Source organism: Sciurus carolinensis, chromosome 6 (genome assembly GCF_902686445.1).
Source record: "Sciurus carolinensis chromosome 6, mSciCar1.2, whole genome shotgun sequence".
In the NCBI taxonomy this organism is placed as follows: Eukaryota; Metazoa; Chordata; class Mammalia; order Rodentia; family Sciuridae; genus Sciurus; species Sciurus carolinensis.
In genome coordinates, this window is record NC_062218.1 from 14576097 (window position 1) to 14595127 (window position 19031).

General features: G+C 42.5%; 1 protein-coding gene across 1 annotated transcript in view; it reads right to left on the reverse strand.

Annotated features, from left to right (window-relative positions):
• Nucleotides 1-19031, reverse strand: part of Myo10 (myosin X) — a 204935-nt gene that overhangs the window by 67103 nt on the left and 118801 nt on the right. Inside the window, exons 10-19 of the mRNA XM_047555005.1 lie at nucleotides 18054-18183; nucleotides 16152-16270; nucleotides 15118-15264; nucleotides 14841-14941; nucleotides 14666-14732; nucleotides 14038-14130; nucleotides 13570-13638; nucleotides 12993-13075; nucleotides 10355-10463; nucleotides 7136-7216 (exon numbers count right to left, since the gene is read on the reverse strand). Of these exons, the coding sequence (XP_047410961.1) occupies nucleotides 7136-7216; nucleotides 10355-10463; nucleotides 12993-13075; nucleotides 13570-13638; nucleotides 14038-14130; nucleotides 14666-14732; nucleotides 14841-14941; nucleotides 15118-15264; nucleotides 16152-16270; nucleotides 18054-18183 (999 nt within the window). The remainder of the gene's footprint in view (nucleotides 1-7135; nucleotides 7217-10354; nucleotides 10464-12992; nucleotides 13076-13569; nucleotides 13639-14037; nucleotides 14131-14665; nucleotides 14733-14840; nucleotides 14942-15117; nucleotides 15265-16151; nucleotides 16271-18053; nucleotides 18184-19031) is intronic.

Genomic DNA, 19031 nt, shown 5'->3' on the forward strand with positions numbered 1-19031 from the left:
CATTGTCAGTGCCTCAGCCTTCAGCCAGACAAGCAGGGACTACCCTGTTCTTGTAAAATTTTACTCGAAAAGAATTTTTATCACATAATGCACAGATTATGAACCTTTTGTATTTTGACACATTGTGACCGTATGTGTTTCACAAATCTCGGAGAACCACTGGGCACAGTGGCACATGCCTGTACTCCCAGCAGCTCAGGAGGTTGAGGCAGGAGTGCAAATTCCAGGCCAGCCTCATTAACTTAGGGAGGCGCTAAGCAACTTTGTCTCCAAATAAAAAATGCAAAGGTCTTGGGATGTGGCTCAGTGGTAAAGAACCTCTGGGTTCAACTCCCAGTATAAAAAACCAAACAGAACAAACCTCAAGAATCAATGACAGCACCAGAATAAAACACTAAAGTAGACTTTGGACTTTCATAATAATGTAGTAACATTGGTTCAATATATAATAAACACCACACTAATGCAAGATGTTAATGAAAGGAAATTGGGAATGTGGGAAAGGGTGTAATATGGGAACTCTGTATGATATGCTCAAATTTTCTGTTAATTTTTACATGTACTAATAAAAACTGAAATAAAACATTCATCCACTAACAGTGCCAAAGACTATAACGAATTTTTAGCCAGGTGTGGCAGCACACACACACACACAAGCGTATACCTATGATCCCAGTTACTCAGAAGGCTGAGGCAGAAGGATTGCAAATTCAAGGGCAGCCTGGGCAATTAGCAACACCCTGTTGCAAAATAAAAATAAAAAAGAACTGGGGGTACAACTTTGTAGTAGAGTACGCTGGGTTCCATCTCCAGACCTTCCTCAAAAAAAAAATTTTTTTTTTAATGAGAAAGAAAGAAAAGGCTATTTAAAGCAATTTATCAGGAGTATAAACTTTAAAACTGAACTCAAAGGGTTTGTTGGTGCATACCTGTAATCCCAGAGACTTGGGAAGCTAAAGCAAGAGGATCAAAAGTTCAAGGCCAGGGTTAGCAATTTAGGAAGGCCCTAAGCAACTTAGTGAGACCCTGCCCAAAATTAAAATAAAAAGGGCTGAGATGCAGCTATCCCACTCCTTGCTTTATACACAAAGGACTTAAAATCAGCATACTATAGTGACACGTTCATGTTTATAGCAGCTCAATTCACAATAGCTGAACTATGCAACCAACCTAGATGCCTTTCAACAGATAAATGGATAAAGAAAATGTGGTACAGTACACAATGAAGTATTACTCAATCTTAAAAGAAGAATGAAATAATGTCACTTTCTGGTAAATGGACGGAGCTGGAGAATATCATGCTAAGTGCTATAAGCCAACTCCAAGAAACCAAAGGCCGAATGTTTTCGCTGATAAGCGGATGTTGATCCATAATGGGGTGCTGGTAGAAAAGAATGAAGCCCTAGGAGCCCCTGAAACAGAACACAGGGGACCAATTACCCAGGTCCTGCAGTAAGGGAGTATTCGCAGGGCAGGGTAGGGAGTGGCTGGGTGGGGTGGGGGTTAAGGGGAAATGCTAGCCTTGGGAAAAAAAATCACAAAGTAAGAAACAAAAAAGGTGAAAACAAACACAGTAAGAAGGCAAGCAAAGCTCTAGAAAACCCAGCAGCCTACAAGGGGCTTGGGAGGATGTGCAGGAAGCAGGAAGATGGTTCCATTCAGAGAATTGTCCCGACCCACGGGACATCAATGCGGACGGCAAACCTAAGAGAGAAGGAATGAAGGGACAAGAGACGCAGGGAGAGACAGCAAGACAGGAATTCTGATCAAGCTGCAAATTTTTATTGTTCTCACGGGTATTTATGCTGAGGGAATGAGGGGTATGACGAGGTGCAGCCTGGTTGGTTGTATTCTTCTGCTGGGTTCCTGATAGGGTGCAAATTCGCGCTGGCGGGAAGGTGAAGTTCGCGCCGGCGGGAAAGTGTAGTCCCGGAAGAGAAGCCGTGGGCGCCATAGGCACCATACTGTCAGAATTATCAGCCAGGAGGGGGGGCGGAGGGGTGCTGCTGCTTATTGTAAAGGTAAGAATGTTCTCAGAATGAGAACTTCTTGGTCCCTGACAGAGAATGAGAGAATTGGCATGAAGCGCCAACCCTCAGATGAAGTGAGTATGCTTCTTGCTCAAAGCCTCTGATGTTGTGCTTGGCTGGTTTTTGTTTTTTTGTTTTGTTTTTCCCCCGTATTTTGGGACCAGGATTTGAACCCAGGAACACTTAACCACTGAGCTACATCTCTAGCCTTTTTTGTATTTTATTTAGAGACAGCGTCCCACTGAGTTGCTTAGGGCTCAGAAGGTTGCTGAGACTGGCTTTGAACTCGTGATCCTCCTGCCTTAGCCTCCCGAGTCGCTGGGATTACAACCATTCACCCCTGCACCCGGCTTGTGCTTGGCTGTTCAACCCAAGGGCTGTCCTATCTGAGAAGGGGTCACTTGAGAGGTGCAGATGGGGTGAAGTAACCTGTTAACATGCAAGACTGGTACATATTAAGGATGCTGCCCCAAAGTGGACGCACTGGTGCACACCTAGGGTGACTTCCAACCACACACGTCAAAGATGATCATAAGGGAAAAACATGCCAAACAAACTATATAACTAGAACAGAACTTATGGCGGTGATGATTAACGACAGCACACACGTCCTTATGTTGGCAGAGCTGGGCACTCACCCACCAGGGCAGCTGCACGGCATGCCCTCTGAACAGCTCAGGTGTAGGGCGCACACAGCCAGCCCACGGCTGAGGTGTGCAGCAGGACAGGCAGCAGGAGACAGGCCTGCAGAGCAGGGCTGGGTCAGGTCTTTGGCCCACTTTATTCACAATACAGGATTAGGGTGCAGAGACCAAGGCCTAAATCCAGTGCAAAGGGCTGCTGGGAAAAAGCTCAGTAAAGCTAGAAATAAGAGGCATGAAAGAAGACAAAGACAGAAGAATAAGACTAGAAATTCAAAGGAGGAAACATGCCAGGATGTTATCAGAATTTTTAAAGAAATGTTTTTGTTTAAAAACAAAAACAAAAAACCTAGAGGAAAAAAATGGTCGGCAGCACCTGCCATTCCCAGGATCAAGTGTGCTGGATTAATGGGACCTGCTCATCACGTTATCACACCTCTGGAAGCAAAGGTGCGTGTTTCCACGGCGTCTGCACAGGCTCTCAATTCCCATGTGTCATCACGAGGATTTGTCAAAATGAGGAACTTTGTGCGACATAAAAAGTAGCATCATGCTAGGCACCGTGGCGCACACCTATCATCTCAGCAACTTGGGAGGCTGAGGCAGGAGGATCACAAATTCAAAGCCAGCTGGACAACTCAGTGAGACCCTGTCTCAAAATAAAGTAAAATGGGCTGGGAGTGTAGCCCAGCAGTAGGGCGACTTGGGTTCAATCCTCAGTACTGTGCCAAAAACAGAAAAAAAGAAAACATCATGACAGAGGGCCACCAGGATTCTTTTAGGTAAAAGGCACTAACACTAAGTTCATCTCCATGAGAGGGTTACGGGTCCTCAGGTCTCAGGACGGAGACAGGAAACTCAAAACCTTCGACCTCGGCCTGGCTCACTCACTCTCTCCAGCTTCCTTTCCTCCCAGGGTTTCCTTTTCCAGCAAGCAGGACCGTGGTTTACCTGCGCCACCTCTGGCTGCCCTTCTCTGGAGCTGGATCTGCAGCCTCCCCTGGGACACCGCGGCCCCACTCTTCCCTCGGAAGAGAGCCTTATTCCAGGAGGCCTCCTCTGCTGGATGCCTTCCTCCACCAGATCCCACCCCTGGGGAAACGGAGGTGACCCCAGTCCCTTTCGCAGAGGAGACCTGACAGAATCTTTCAGGATATTGCTATGTCAAGTTAAAGGAATCCAGGATGCTTCCCTCCTCAAACCAGAGTCCCAGTCACACCAAACCTAACCTACAGGAAGAAGGGAGCCGGGAGGCAGGCCCAGTGATTCTGCAGCAAGTGGCCTGGCCTCACTCTCTGCTTGCAACTGCAGACAACTGGTTCCCACAGAGGCAGGTCTCTCTGATACTTATCAGTCTGTTCCCATCTTTAATTCTGTCCTGAACCTCCTCAGGGTTTTTCTGAGGAATGTTAATGAGAGACTTTTCTGACTAGAACTTATGTGCTAAAATACTAGGCGGGGAGAGATCACAGGCCAGGGACGCCCCTGGGGAGAGATTCTGAGGAGGCCAAGCAGGTTTGCTCTCATCTGGAAACCTGTGGTCAGCGGGGGCACTTTGGGCCAGCCACCGCTCCTACCTGAGCAAATCACAATAAAGGCTGAAAGGCCACATCAGCAATCAAAAGTCACCTAGTGGAGAAGTCTGCCCTTTGTGAACAGCAGATTTTAAGCTCCATGGAGGATTCCATCCTGAGGACCCTGAGGACCGGCTGCAGACTTCCTCCTGTTGGCAAGTGTGTTTTCTATCCCCGTCCTAACTCGGTGCCTGCCAGGAGGATTTCTCAGAGGTGAGAGACGGTGCCCTTGATACAATGCCCAGGATCAGGGAAAGGCTGTTTATAAAGACAAGGCCACATGTTAAGAGTTGAGTTGACATGTGTTCCAGCATTTCAGTTACAGTCTCCTTCCAAAACACACACACACACACACTGTGGGCTGTGTGGTCCCACTTGCTGGGCCAGTGTATGAATCCTGCACATGCTACCTGCTCTTAAAAGCACCGAAGTAGCAATCTTCTTTTTCTAAAGCCATAGCTCTCAAGCCACAGAGTTTAGAGCTGTTTTCCTTATCTCTTTTTTGGCCACAGAATCTCAGCAAAACAACACCCTCTAGAATCCTCCCAAACTCATTACCTGTTGTTCCTGAATGATGCACAAAATACCTACATTCACCTAGAATTGAATACAGGTCCCCAAGCTCCAGGGATGAGCCAGCTGGAGGAGGACATGGGGTGAGATGAGACTCTCCTCCACCGCCTGAAATTCACCTTCCCTGTTGCTGCACAGGGGGAGGCAAGGTTTTTCCTATAAAAATTTCTAGAAAAATTTGGACTAAATCTTTGGACTAAAGAAATTGGCAAAAAAACTGCAAGTGCGGGTTGTTGAGACACACTTCACGGAACATAAACGTCAGTAAGAATATTTTCAATGGAACCAAATGAATGCTAATTGATGCATAGCTTAGTATTTCCCTATTCTAATTAGCATCTTGACACTTATAAATCACACCTACATCTCAGAACTCAGACAAGTCAGCTCTTGCGCCTGAGCCTTCACTTTCTGGGTGCCTTTAAAATGGCAGCAAGACATTTTTTACAGCCCATCTCTTGGTGTGTTATTAATTAGTGTGTGCTCGAAGTCAGAAAACAGAAGGGCCAGGAGCCAATATAAATGGGAACATGAGGTTGAGTTGGCTCATTTTAAAAAGTGCAAAATCCAAAGCAACTGGGTACAATCGAACCTTAGCATGGAAAAATAAACATCAAACAGAGGTAATTTCTTCAATATTCTGACTGCTTAAGTGTTTTCAAGCAGGCCTAATTTCAAAAGCTGCTACAACTTAAAGGAAAAAAATAATTCCATGTCATCCAAGAATGAAACCCAAGCCCCTGAGGACCGAGTCTGTTTTCAAACTGAAATTTCTATCCTCAGCACAGTACTGCCAGGACATGTTCCTGTCTCACCGAATCTCAGATGCCAACCACTGGCAAACTGCAAGACTGTAGGTTATAACAGGAAGAAAGGAACAGAGCATCTCCGAAACCAGGCTCCCTAGAAACTGTAAGATGCACCCGGTGGTGAAGTCTTCAGACTGAGAAATACGGTATTATCACCCTGCCATAAAGCAGGGAAGAACTCGGACAGAGATCAAGCAGCGCCTGCCGTGTATGCCTGACTTGCCAAGCCCGTCCACACTGCTGCACACACATGCCCCACTGAGGTTCACCTGGCTCAGCAACGGGAATACAAACCAGTGTACACGACTCAGTGTGACGTGAAAAAGTTCTACCTATTAATTTCTAACACTGTGTCCAAAAAACCTTACGTATATTATGCTGCCATTTTTTTGCTATGACCTAAAACATTTTAATACAGATTTGAAAAATGGAAAGATGTTACTTTGAAACTATAAAATGGTATATATTTAGTCATTTCAAATCTTGGATATAAAACCTGTTGGGGCCAGGTTCCTGCCCTCACACCTCACAGGCAACAAACTCAAGAGGTTTACTAGAGAGATGCCCACCTGTGCCTCTCAAGAGGGAATTTGACACTGTGGTTCTTGTAAATACACACCTGAGAACTACAATTGAGAAATCAGAGTAGTATTAAGTCAGAGGCAATTAGTAAACAATATAAAAAATAAGATGAAGTATCAGCAAAGTTACCAGAATGTAACCCAAGCCTCACGGGAGAAAGTCCAGGTCAGATTTCTCATCCTAATCCTCATGATGGCAGTTCTTTAATATGAGGGAGTTCTTGAAATGACTATCGTGAAGGTTTTTTGTCCCTTTAGAAAGGTTTCTAAGAGGCTTGTCTGCCAAATCAAAATTAACTTATTAATAACACCTCAAGGCAAGGTACCCATTTAGCCTTGGATTTAGTAACCACACATTTCTAATACCCTTTTTAAAAAAACAGGTACCTTCTCCTTTTTCACTCCCCAGTTGTTTCTAACTGGGTTCCATCATTAACAACTGAAGAGCCTTTATGTTACAATGACCTATATGGTGTCTTTGAATTGGTTTTAATTTAACTAAACTTAAAATTCAGCATTGCTACTTAGATTATAGCTTCTTCATCATGTTTAACAATAAAGCAAAAACAACAACAGTAAGTCAAGCACAACCAAAAAATCACCAAGAACTTTTTCCAAATAGGTAGACTGTACTTTGGAGCTGTATCCAAGAATGTCAATCCAAATGCCAAAGAAAAATGCAAAGGCTTCACAATGTTTCCTTTTAAAACAGACTTCCCTGAAGCCTAAAGTCATCGTTCAAAAGCAGACCAATGGGCTCAGAGGACAAAGGGGATTTTTTTTCCATTTAAGTCAGGTTATAAGAATATCATATTCGTTTCCAACCATCTGAAATGAAAGAACTTGGGAGAAACCAAATCTGTGAGCAGCCGCCCCAGGAGGCTGCGTCCTTGAAGAAGAGACAGCCTGATACCTCATGAATCGTACCTTCTGCATGTTGGGCTTGATACAGCGAACGAAGAAGGGGTTGGAGGAGCTCAATGTTGCCATCAAGGAATGCAGGGAGTCCTAGAAAAAGAAAGGATACGTGCTGATGTAGTCTCTTATTAGCTCACTTCACATTTCTCAACATCCTATGTACTTACTGGAAACAAGGATAAAAAAACAAAATGATACAAATCATAGGAATAACTTAAGAGATTTTCATTTTTAATTATGTCATGCTAATGTAAAACAAGGCAAAAGATATTACAATTCATTACAGCTGGACTTATTCCATAAAAACAAAATGTATTTATTAATTCCTTTGAAGCAGAACCTTTCTAAAAGACCCTTCTGGCTGGGTGTAGTGGTGTCTCTGTGGCTTGGGAGGCTGAGGCAGGAGGATCGTGAGTTCAAAGCCAGCCTCAGCAACTTAGCAAGGCCCAGAGTAACTCCTCCAGACCCTGCCTCTAAAGTATTTAAAAAAAAAAAAAAAAAAAAAAGGGCTGGGGATGTGGCTCAGTGGTTAAGGGCCCCTTGGTTCAATGCCTAGTACCAAAAAAAAATCCATTCTGTCAACAAACCAAAAACAACTTTGGGATCCTTCAATGCTTAACACAGAAAAACTGAGCAGTATCTACTTTTCACAACAATTAGTTCTCCAAACTCATTATTTCCATCAAAATAGCCTAGGACAGTACTGGGCTGGTCTTTGAGCCATAATCTCTCACTCTAACCTTCAAATCACCAGGCACACAGACTTTACATTAGTCTGTAATTCTCCTTGCTAAACTTTCTCAGGTTGTTTTATTATGGACGATTTTTCACATTTTTCAAGCAGACACAATGTGTCACCAGTCCTCTTCTCCATCTTCAGCTCACGGCTAATCTCATTTCATCTGGTCCCTGTGTCTCTGTACACTAGGTCTGCCACTTATGGAAAAGCAAATTCTAAACATTCTGTTATTTCACCCATCCATATTTCAGTATGTATTATTAAAGGCCAAACACTTTTAAGACATCAATCCAATATTAGTTCACATAAAAAGATTGATGGATTCTTTAATTAACATCAAAATAAACATTAAAATGTGCAATGGCTGAACATTTCTCATTTAAAATGTGTTTTGCCTCAGATTTTATAATTTTTAAAATTTCTTTTTCTTTTTTGCATCAGAATGAAATGGTTCATGCACCACAGTTGATGTTATCTTTTATTTCTCTTTTAAATTTATCGTTTTTCCCTCATACTCTTTTTTCTTACAGTTTTTCTTACAGTTTTTCTTACAGTTTTTTCTTACAGTTTTTCTTACAGTTTTTCTTACAGTTTTTTCTTACAGTTTTTCTTACAGTTACAGACTTCATCAAGTCCTTTTCTACTCAGAAGCTTTAGGATCTCTATAAGGACAAAGATCCTGGCATTCTTAGCTCTTTATGTTCTGGTGTCAAGGTGCACTGTCACAGGCCCCTGTCTGTGGAGAGCCTCAGAGGGAAGACCTAATCCCTGACTCCAGCTCCAGACTCTCCTGTCCTGGTCTCCACCTGGAAGACCACCCCCCCTTTTCCTTCGTTCCTCATCCAATTCAAGTCCCAAATGTTCAAAAAGCTTTCTAAGACACTCCAGGCAAATGAACAGGGCACCCTAGAGAGAGAAAGCATTTCCACTGGAAGGTTAAGAGTCAGGCTGTCCAGTCAGACATACTGAGGTCCAACTCAACTCTATGGGCCCAAGTGGATCTGCTCTGCCCTAAACCTCCATTTCATCGTGAGTAAAATGGGGACAATAACATGCATGCATGGGGTTACGTGAGCAGTGAACCAGACAACGAATATAAACCAATTAGCCCGATGGGCGGCACAGAATACGCGGCTGTTATTATTGTATCTTAGGTTACATGTATATTGTGCTTATTATGTTATTATTATACATAATCTGGGTCACACCTGCTCTTCCCACTGCACCACCCAGACGGTTGGCATGCTGGTGTGGCAGCTCGCCTCCACCTACAGTGTAGGAAAGCTGCGCACAGTGCACCCGAGCATCCCTGTGTGAGCAGCCAAAGGGAGGCCAGCTGACTGACCAACTCCATTCCCTTCACACTGGGATTTTCACTTAAGGGCAAAACAGACAGTAAGTGAGGGCAATATCTTCATTATGCTCTCCCTTTTAAGCTAGATAAAATGCTTATGCATTTAAAATGCAAATAAGAATCATTTTCCTTGAATTCCAGACATCTGGACAAGGTAACTGACATTAATCTTATCTAAATATGAACTTGCTCACTCTATCTAGTTGTGATACTGTAAACATACCTGGGAAAAATCAGACATTCAGACATGGGAAGAAAATAACCTATTTTCACAGGAGCTTCTAAATACAAATAAGATGATAAAACAAAACTTCATTTTTTCTTTATTTGGTGTGTGGTACTGGGAATTAAACCCAGGGGCATATTACCACATTACCAAGCCTTTTTATTCTTTATTTTGAGAGGTCTGAGTTGCACAGGATGGCCCTGAACTTGTGATCCTCCTGCCTCAGCCTCTGGAGTCACTGGGATTAGAAATGTGCACCACTGTGCCTGGCTAAAACAGACCTTCTTCAGGAGATCTGTTATTTCAAAAGCTTGGGCTTAAAGGAGCACTGGAGTGTGTAGAGGGAAATGAGGGGAGGGGAGGGGCGGGGAAGAAAGATGGTGGACTGAGACAGACATCATTACTCTAGGTACATGTATGATTACACGAATGGTATGAATCTACATCGTGCACAACCATAGAAATGAAAAGTTGTACCCCATTTGTACATCGTGCACAACCATAGAAATGAAAAGTTGTACTCCATTTGTGTACAGTGAATCAAAATGCAGTCTGTAAAAATAAAAATAAAAAAGGGGAAAAAATAATAAAAAAAACATGTTTTCATCTGCTTCAGGAAAAAATGTGTATATTTTATATATGTTTATATACATATGTGTGTGTGTGTGTGTGTGTGTGTGTGTGTGTGTGTGGATTGAAGCCAGGTCTCCAAGCATGCTAGGCACACACTCCACCATTCAGTTACACCCCAACCCAAGGAGTGTATGTTTCTAAAAGACTATTTTAAAAGCATGATATAAAAGAAAAGAAAATCAAATATTCCCGCAGTCCTTACATACACCTGACTCCTCTTTTTGGTTCTTAAAATCATGGCAACACTGAACTCGCACGAGCCCCAGTGAGACTAACCTTGAACTGTGAGCTGACTGTGGGCCGCCGGTGTTTGCTTCCACATTTCAAGGTGTCCTGACTGTTGCGGCTTGAGACGTGTTCGAAGAGGTCATAGATGAAGTCGAACCTGTGCGAGGGAAGAGCAGGATCGTGAGGCACACACCCAATTATTAGCTGCCCGATTACTGTAATTATGGTGCACTTTCCCACTGATAATTGAAAGTGGCACTCTGAGGCCTGGAAGAGCTAAGGACAGCTTCCAAGGATTTTAAACTAACCACTGCCAAAGAGCTTCAGGCACTGAAAAACCGTGCCAGCCTTCAGAGTAGCAGACGCTGCAGAGAAGTGGACAGTGATCCTGCTGGCCTCCCACTTGGGAGTGTTTTCCAGAGTAGCACCTGAGCCTAGGTTTCCTCACCCGTAGGGCATGACAGAGTCGCCCCTCCAGATTCACAGACTGCTTCCGGGACCCCAGTAGATAGCAGAATCCAAGATGCTCAGGTCCCTCGTGTAAAATGGCATAGTATTTGCACAGAATCTATGCACATTCTCCCAGATGCTTAAAATCACCTCCAAATGATTTACAGTGCCTAATGCGTGTATATGCCATTGTTGAACTATACTGTTTAGGCAATAACAACAAGAGAAGGCTGTACGCATTCAGTAGAGATGCAATTTTCCCCCCATTTTTTTAATCCATGGTTGGTTCAAACTGTGGGAGCAAAACCACAGAAATGAAGAGTTTTGCCCTCACACCATCGTGAAGATGCTACCAGTTAACGAATGGAAAGATGCAAGGAACACTAAATCTGGACCGAGGCAGACTAAGGTTCAGATCCTGCCCCTACCTCACCATGTAGCTATACTACATGGATGAATCTTTCTCTCTCTCTCTCTCTGTGTTTTTTCATCAGGAAAATGGCAATCATTTTAGAGCTCATCTCCTAATGCTGAGGTGAAGACGAAATTCAAAAGGCTGAGAGCATGGTCCCTGGCACTCGGTAAGTGCTGACGTTAACTGTCATTGTCATTACTATTAAGAAGTTCTAGAAATTCCATTGCCACTACTGATAAAATAAAAAGGTTTCCCCATAATTTTTCATCCTCCTTGCATGGAAGACATGGGCTATAGTGAGGAGTTTGGTGGCTTCTCTGTCACCAGGAAAGGTAGGGAGGACGGACAAGGGCCACATCCCCCAAGGTGGCAATGTTGGGGCTTCTCCAGGTCTTGCTGTGCCGCGGCATTTTTTCACATGTGTCCCAGGTGCTCTGCGAGGCTGGGTCCAACTGCGCTTGGACCTCTTGGAGAAACACTTGGCTTCTATTAAAAGGTTTCAGAGGCAAAAGGATGGAGAGAGCCAACAACCCAAGCCTTCAGCTTGCAGAAGGACGTGTGTGACTGAAAAACCAAGCTCCTCCCCATCACAAAACGGCCCAGCGCTAGCAGAGAGGTGACTGGCCGTGCCCCATCCAGCTGCTTCTGGCCTGTGATCTTTCCACGCTAACAAACTGCTTCTATTTAAAATCAATATGCAGCTTTTATTTAAATGTATCATTTAAAATCTTTTCAAACTGCTCCAACAGACAGCATGCTGTGGTTTTTAAAGCATTATTTTTTTTCTGGGTATGAAAACTCATCTGAAAATGAAAATCACTGTTAATGTTATCAACAGTGGAATTTTCTCAGAGGAGAGTTAAAACAAGTTCGAAGACCAAATGCTTCAAACTCTGAGCCCTCAGCTAACAGATTAGCCTGGCTCCCTTCACCCCAATTCACAGCCACTAGCTAAGTGACAGGACGGCCACCTGGTATTTACATTTTGAAAAGTATTATAGCTTTTTTTTAACAATTGTGCTACTTCCTTCCTTAGATATCAAAAATGTATTTCTGTGTGGAAAAAAAAAAAAAGCTTAAAGTGATGTGGGGCAATTTCAATAGCTTTAAAAAAAAATAATGTATTTGCTATAGATCCACACTAGATCCCACACATTATCAAAAGCTTTCAGGCTAGGCTTTTCCCTAAACTCCTGCCTTCTCACAAAGCCTGCTAACAATAGGAAGCCTCCTGGTTTTACACCTACAAACAGCTAAACTAACCATTAAAATTTCTGTATATTTTCCTTAACTGTTGATTTAATGGTGTGAATTCATAATTCATAAGTCAGTAAGTGAAAGTGTAATAAATGTATAATTTTGGCTGAGTTAATAACTGCTTAATATTATTGAAACCTCTTGTGCTTACAAGAGACATATGGATCCTACAATACCAAGCCTGAAATGAACATACTGCTCAAAGTGAAGAAAGGAGGTCTGACTGATGAAGGTCTCAGGTTTCTGAGCCAAACAAAGCTCTATAGCTCAGTGGTCACCAGCAGAGGGGTCTTAGGCAAGTCACTTAACTACTTGATACCTCAGTTTTCTCATCTACATAAGGGGATCAATCAAAGTACATAACTCATGAGTTTGCTATTATTTTGACATCTCATTAAATGATAGTCACTGGTATTATTTTATATCTCTTGTCTCATTTTATTGATGAAATATTGTCTGGAAAAGACAAGTGTTTCCACAGCAGTAATATGTTCTGTATTCATGAACAAGTGCATTTGTACAAATTTTAATTTGCTTGCTAATGACATCACAGAGGAGACATACCGGCTTTCTCTTAGCAAGTTGAGAAGGTCATCTCGAAATGTGTCTCTGTTCTTCTCCAAGATGCCGCGGACATCATACTGAACCTAGTTGTAAAAAAAATAAAAGAGGTGTTGGGAAAGTGATTCAGTGGTAGAGCATTTGCCTGGCATGCGTGAGGCCTTGAGTTCGATCCCCAATAATGCAAAAAAATAAGAGAGAAGGGCAAATTGGTCAACAGAAAAGTTCCAGGTCAGAAACAACTTATTTATTTATTTATTTATCTATTTATGTATTTATTTTTAGTACCACGGATTGAACCCAGGGTGCTTAACCACCAGGCCACATCCCCAGCCCTTGATTCAGGGCCTTACTAAGTTGCTGAAGCTGGCCTTGAACTTGCGCTCTTCCTGCCTCAGCCTCCCCCATTGGGATTATAGGCATGCTCCACTACACCCAGCAAGAAGCACCTCTGAAAAGCTAGACTTGTGAAAAAAAAATCATTTCAATAAATTTATGACTGTTTTCTGAAACTACTACTTTCTCTTAATACCAAATGCACAAGTTATTCAAATTATTAAGTATCTTAATAAGAAGTTACCTCACCAGCGTAGTGTTTCACCCCAAAATTGTTGACTGCAACTCTGGGCTTCACATAAAAGTGGTTATTCTAATAAAAAAAAAAAAAAAAAGATACCAATGCCTTATTTCACTCACTGATTTCCTTGAACTTCTAGAGACCACACACAATGGGCAGTGAAAACAACTGTAATGGCCAACACGTACTGTCTGTGGACACAGCACAAGACGCACTTGAAGCACCTACCTCTCCACTGCCTCAGGACAGTAGGTTAAAACGCTTCAGTATTCCACTCATACAATAAACCTAGGAATATTGTGACAAACAGCCCCAAATCTCATCTTATTCAGTTTAGAATTAGAGGAGAAAAGCTTTCATTTGAGAAATAAATAAAATGTGGGAAGAACAGTTGAGCTAAGATACATTTGTGTATTATCTTCATGAGCAGAAAAGCTATTCAGAAATAAAGAACTGGCAGTGTCGACGTACAGCATGTTGATTGTGCAGTTTCTCCAATAAGGTGCTGTCTGTGGCCTGTGGAAAATGGCTCTCTTCATTGATGAGGGCTAGGAGGCCAAGTTTCTATGGGAGGCAAGGAAAAGGATGAATGAATCAAATGTTGAATGCTCATCTTTCCAACTACTTTAGAGCTTCTTTCTCTTCTCTATGGAGCCAGTGGTCAAAAGAAAAAGCACGTAACTTTTTGGATCAAAAAATTCTGAATACTAAAACATAAAGAAAACCCATTAATTGAAATTCCATATAAATATTTTTAAAAATGGAAGCCAATGCAATTTTGGGAATCAGACTTTTACAACTGGACAATCTACTCCTGGATAAGCCTGTTAAGGCTTTGCCACTGACTAAGATCTACGTGAAGCCAATTCACACACTGCCGATGATAAAACATCGAGTTCAATGAAACAATAGGTCTGAAGCAGCCAAGTATTTAAATTCAACCTCGCACATTTACATTTACGCTTCCAAATGGCCCATTGTGTTCCAAACATTCACATCTTTGATGTACGAGTTCGTGCAAGTTATTTTGTTCCCATAAATATGAATCAGCCCAGCCGGACACCCTTGGGACTGTGACTATTCTTCAACGACCGCTTACCTTCTCAATCAAGTCCAGGCACTCTCCATTGTCTATCCAGTCGATATCTTCCCACACTAGTCCTTCTCTGTGGAGAGATGAGGAAGGGCCGAGTAAAGTCAAAATGCACTTGTAAACTATCTGATTGAGCGAATTTAAAAATAAATAACTGAAATGGAAGCCTGCAGGTGCTTACCTGCTATATTCTAGTTGTTCTAAAGAAAAAATATGCTTATTGAAGTATTCCTGAAGTTTCTCATTTGCATAGTTGATATTGAATTGCTCAAAGTGGTTAACCTGAGAAGGGAAATGTTCAACAAAATCTTTAGTGCCCTCACCACTACATGTAAAAGTGAAGAAAAGGGAAAAAAAAATTGACAGAGGAACATATAGATGTCTGTTTCAAGAGATTCGCATCACAGCTGCTCAAAGAACAGAATAGGATTCACGAGTCCCACTCTTTGGAAGCCTACCTCGAAGTTTTCGAATCCAAAGATGTCAAGGATGCCAATAGATTTGAAGTCATCTTTGCCCTTGATCCTGCTGTTGATCTTCTTGATCACCCACTCAAAGCAGCGTGCATAAAGTGCCATGGCCAGGGAGTCTCTGCTGTCCACTGCCTGCGGGAGAGACCTTGCAGTCCCAGCTACCCAAGCCTGCTGGAGGAAGGACCTGGACCCCCACTGTTAAGCATCTCCACACCATGCAGGAAGAACAGACATCTAAAGAAAGTATAAACTCACTGACTTTATAGTACGATTCTCCCAAGAGTTCCTTGAAACATCAGGATTCCAAGCTCAACTGTATATGTTCAGTTATGTGAAAGAATCTGAGTCTACACGTATGGGTACACATTTCATCAGGTTTAAAACACTGATTAAGACCTGAGTTTTAAAATTTTCATCTTCTCATTTTTTACTTTATACACATTATAAAGTTTTTCTTCATGATATGATTAACATTTTTACTTATCCAATTAAGAAACATATCAGAAGGGCTAGTACATATAAATTGGCTCAAGGGAGCAGCAGAGGCAATGAGAAATGCCCTGCTGCACTGTCTTCATGTACAGGAACAACACGTTATTATGGCTAATGTTTATTTAGAGCTTATTCTGAATGAGCCGTTAAATACTTAGCATATATTTACTATTTTTACCCTCCTAAGAATCCTATGAATTAGGTGTAATAATACCCTTGACTTACAGAGGAGGACACTGAGGCACAGTGAATATATTTTCCACGAATGGACTCTAGTAAGTGGAAGGACAAAGTTGCAAACTCAGGGGCTCTGTGTTAGGCCTGTCCTTGTAAACACTATACCACAATGTCTCTTAGGAATTAATTCAACAGCTTGCTCTAATACCCAAACTTGGATATCTTCTACATGTGGACCATGAGCCAAGTTATTTAAATGGTTCAATCTCAGTCACTGTGTGAATGAAAGCCACGATCTGAAACCCCAGGGGTGTCTTCTAAGACAAGCTTTGATGGCAAAGTGTATGTACCTGCTGAACATTGAGAGGCGTGAGGATCTCTTCTCCCCTGAGGAACATGGATCTCTGGGTCAGGGCATCGGTGAGCTGCGTTGGGTCCAGCCCAAGTAACTCTGCAGACCTGCCCAGAGCTAAAAGCAAAGTATATGGCACAAGTGGAACCACAGCTAGTCACTGGACCTCAAATAGGTTCAGAGCTAACTACACACAATGACACCACAAAGCAAAACATTCCTGAATCTCTTTGGCAGAAATTAAAGAATATATATAAATATATATATATATATTTTTTGGTACTGGGGCTTGGCACTTAACCACTGAGTTACATCCTCAGCCCCTTTTAGAAACAAATTAATTTTTAAAAAAATTAATTTAATTTCCAAGCACAGGGCCCTGGGTTTGATCCCCAGCACCGAAAAAAAAAAAAAAACCTCGCCTATAAAAATTTAATTTAATTTTGAGGTAGGGTCTCGCTGAGCTACTTAGTGCCTTGCTAAGTTGCTGAGGCTAGCTTTGAACTCACACTCTCCTGCCCCAGCCTCCTGAGCCACTAGGATTATAGGTGTGCACCACCGTGTCCAGTAAGAACACATTCTTATTGCCAAATTATTCACTCCCTTAGTGGATCCTAGGTTAGTAGCATAGAAGAACCTCATGCATGCACAATGTGCAGGCTGGCAACTCTTGGGGTCCAGGGTCCCCAAAGTCCTATCAGAGGCTTGAGACTAGTTTTATTAACAGCAATAAGATATCACTTGCTTTCCCACTCTCATTCTTTCATCAGTATTGAGAAGTTTTTAAAAGACTCCATGACATCAGCATCTGAACAAACTCAATGAAGAAGCAGGCATGAGAAGCTGTCCTTTACCATGTCAGACACTGAAGACACAATGACATCTTTATTATTAAAGGCAATGCGAAAAGGTAATATAATGTAACTGTTCTCAGAACAGTGGTTTTCTATTTGGGAAGACAGTCTTTTAAATAAAAACATTTATTTAAATATGATACGGGTCTATTATTTTTATTTTTAAAGGAATTAATAAATCTTTTTAAATGCCTTTGTTCTAATTTCTAATGTTTAAACACACATAACCCACATTAAAAAAGTTCTCTGGGATTCCATGATTTGAGGATATGGAGGAAGCTGGTGGGATCAACATCTGAGAACTGACCTACAGACCGGACTCCTCAAGAGACTCAGGACTCCTACAGCTGCCAGCCTCTATCTCCCCACCCACTGCTTCTATCAGGAAAGTACTTAAAACACCAGTAAATGATCCACTCCAGGAAAATGAAGGCTGACATACAGCTCTCTGTATATGAACTCATTTTATCTTGACAATATATCTCTGAGGTGAGAAGTTACCAGGGTTGGGGGATTAACAACAAAGGCCAGACCTTGTGGCAAAGCTCGGTTTTGGACCCAGCATTCTGGCTTGGAAAACTAATGACCTTAACTGCTACACTACCCAACCCCCTAAAAACCAGGGCAAAGCTCAAGTCCACCTGACGGAATATTTTCCCTACATTAAGTCCTGCTTGATCCTATTGCAACTTACTTGGCCCATTTTCCTTCTTTCTTAGTCAGAAGGAAAACAAGGACACACCTCCCAATCAGTGGTCACTTTCATGTGCCCTGACCCTTTACGAGCTGACACTTCATCAGGTACAGTTAAATGTCTTCAGCTATTTGGCTGGGGTGGGGGGGAAAGAGTGACAGAGTGTGCTCAGCACAAACATGTACGAGAACCCAGGTTCAATCCCCAGCACCAAAAAGAGAAAAAGGGTCGACAGCTCTCAATCCAGGGGTCAGAAAACCTCTACTGTACAAGTCAGTCAGTCAATTTCTAGGTTTAATTTCCAAGAGGCAAACTCCAGGAAGGGAGGGAGGCAGAAGGCAGGCAGCCTCACCTGTTTTGAAGGACACCTGCGCCCCACCGGCAGTGATGAACTCGATGTTCCCGAGGTGCAGGATCCCAGCCAGCAGCCTCAGCACCTCCCGCACTTCCTCCTTGCTGAACTGCATCACCTCCATTGCCATCTGCAAGCACACAGATACATGTGATTTTGTGTTGATCCTGACATTGAAGAAAACGAACAAATATTCATGGCTTGATAAAATTATGAGGTGTTGCTCTTAAGGCAAGAAAACAAGTGAAGATGAGTAATCACTCACTTTTAATGATCCATGTGAAAGAAGAAGGATAAAGAAAGGACCTGGAATGCTCAGAGATAGCCCAGTCGATGGAATAAAATAAATATATGCCGTACACATAAGCCCTGTATTTCTGCTACAAAAAATTACCTGAAGGAGACACTACAATGACAGTGATAATGGGACTGTTTCCTGCAGATGTCGAAGAATAACCAACACGGCTTTCTTAACATGAAACTGGCGGGGGGCGGGGGTGCTGTCATTTGGGGGGCAAAGGTGGTGATACCTGATGAGACTCCAGGGTAAACTGAGGCCCCTGCCTGATGGTTATATACCAGAGGGGCCAAACAGGTGGAATAAAATTCTTGGCCAGGAACTCCATAGATGGGACCTTCTTTTCTTTTGTATAACAGATACTGAAGGAAAATCTGAATAGACCGGGATCTGTTTCCCCTGGACAGTCCTCACATCTCTATTTTTAATTTCTCCAAAGGATGTTTATGACTGTGTCCCTGCCTCAGGATAGTAGGTGGAAGTTAACACATGCTGTTTTGGGAAAAATAAATGGGCGCCTCCAGGACTTTGTTACCAGGACAAGTATCTAAACAACTGAGCCAGGTGTTTTCTGAATCAGATCTAAGATTCAGTTGTTTTCCATTGTGATTCAGAAGCATGTTCTTTTGAGGAAAAGGCTGTTAACAAGAATCTGCCCCCACACCCTGAGGACAGAATTG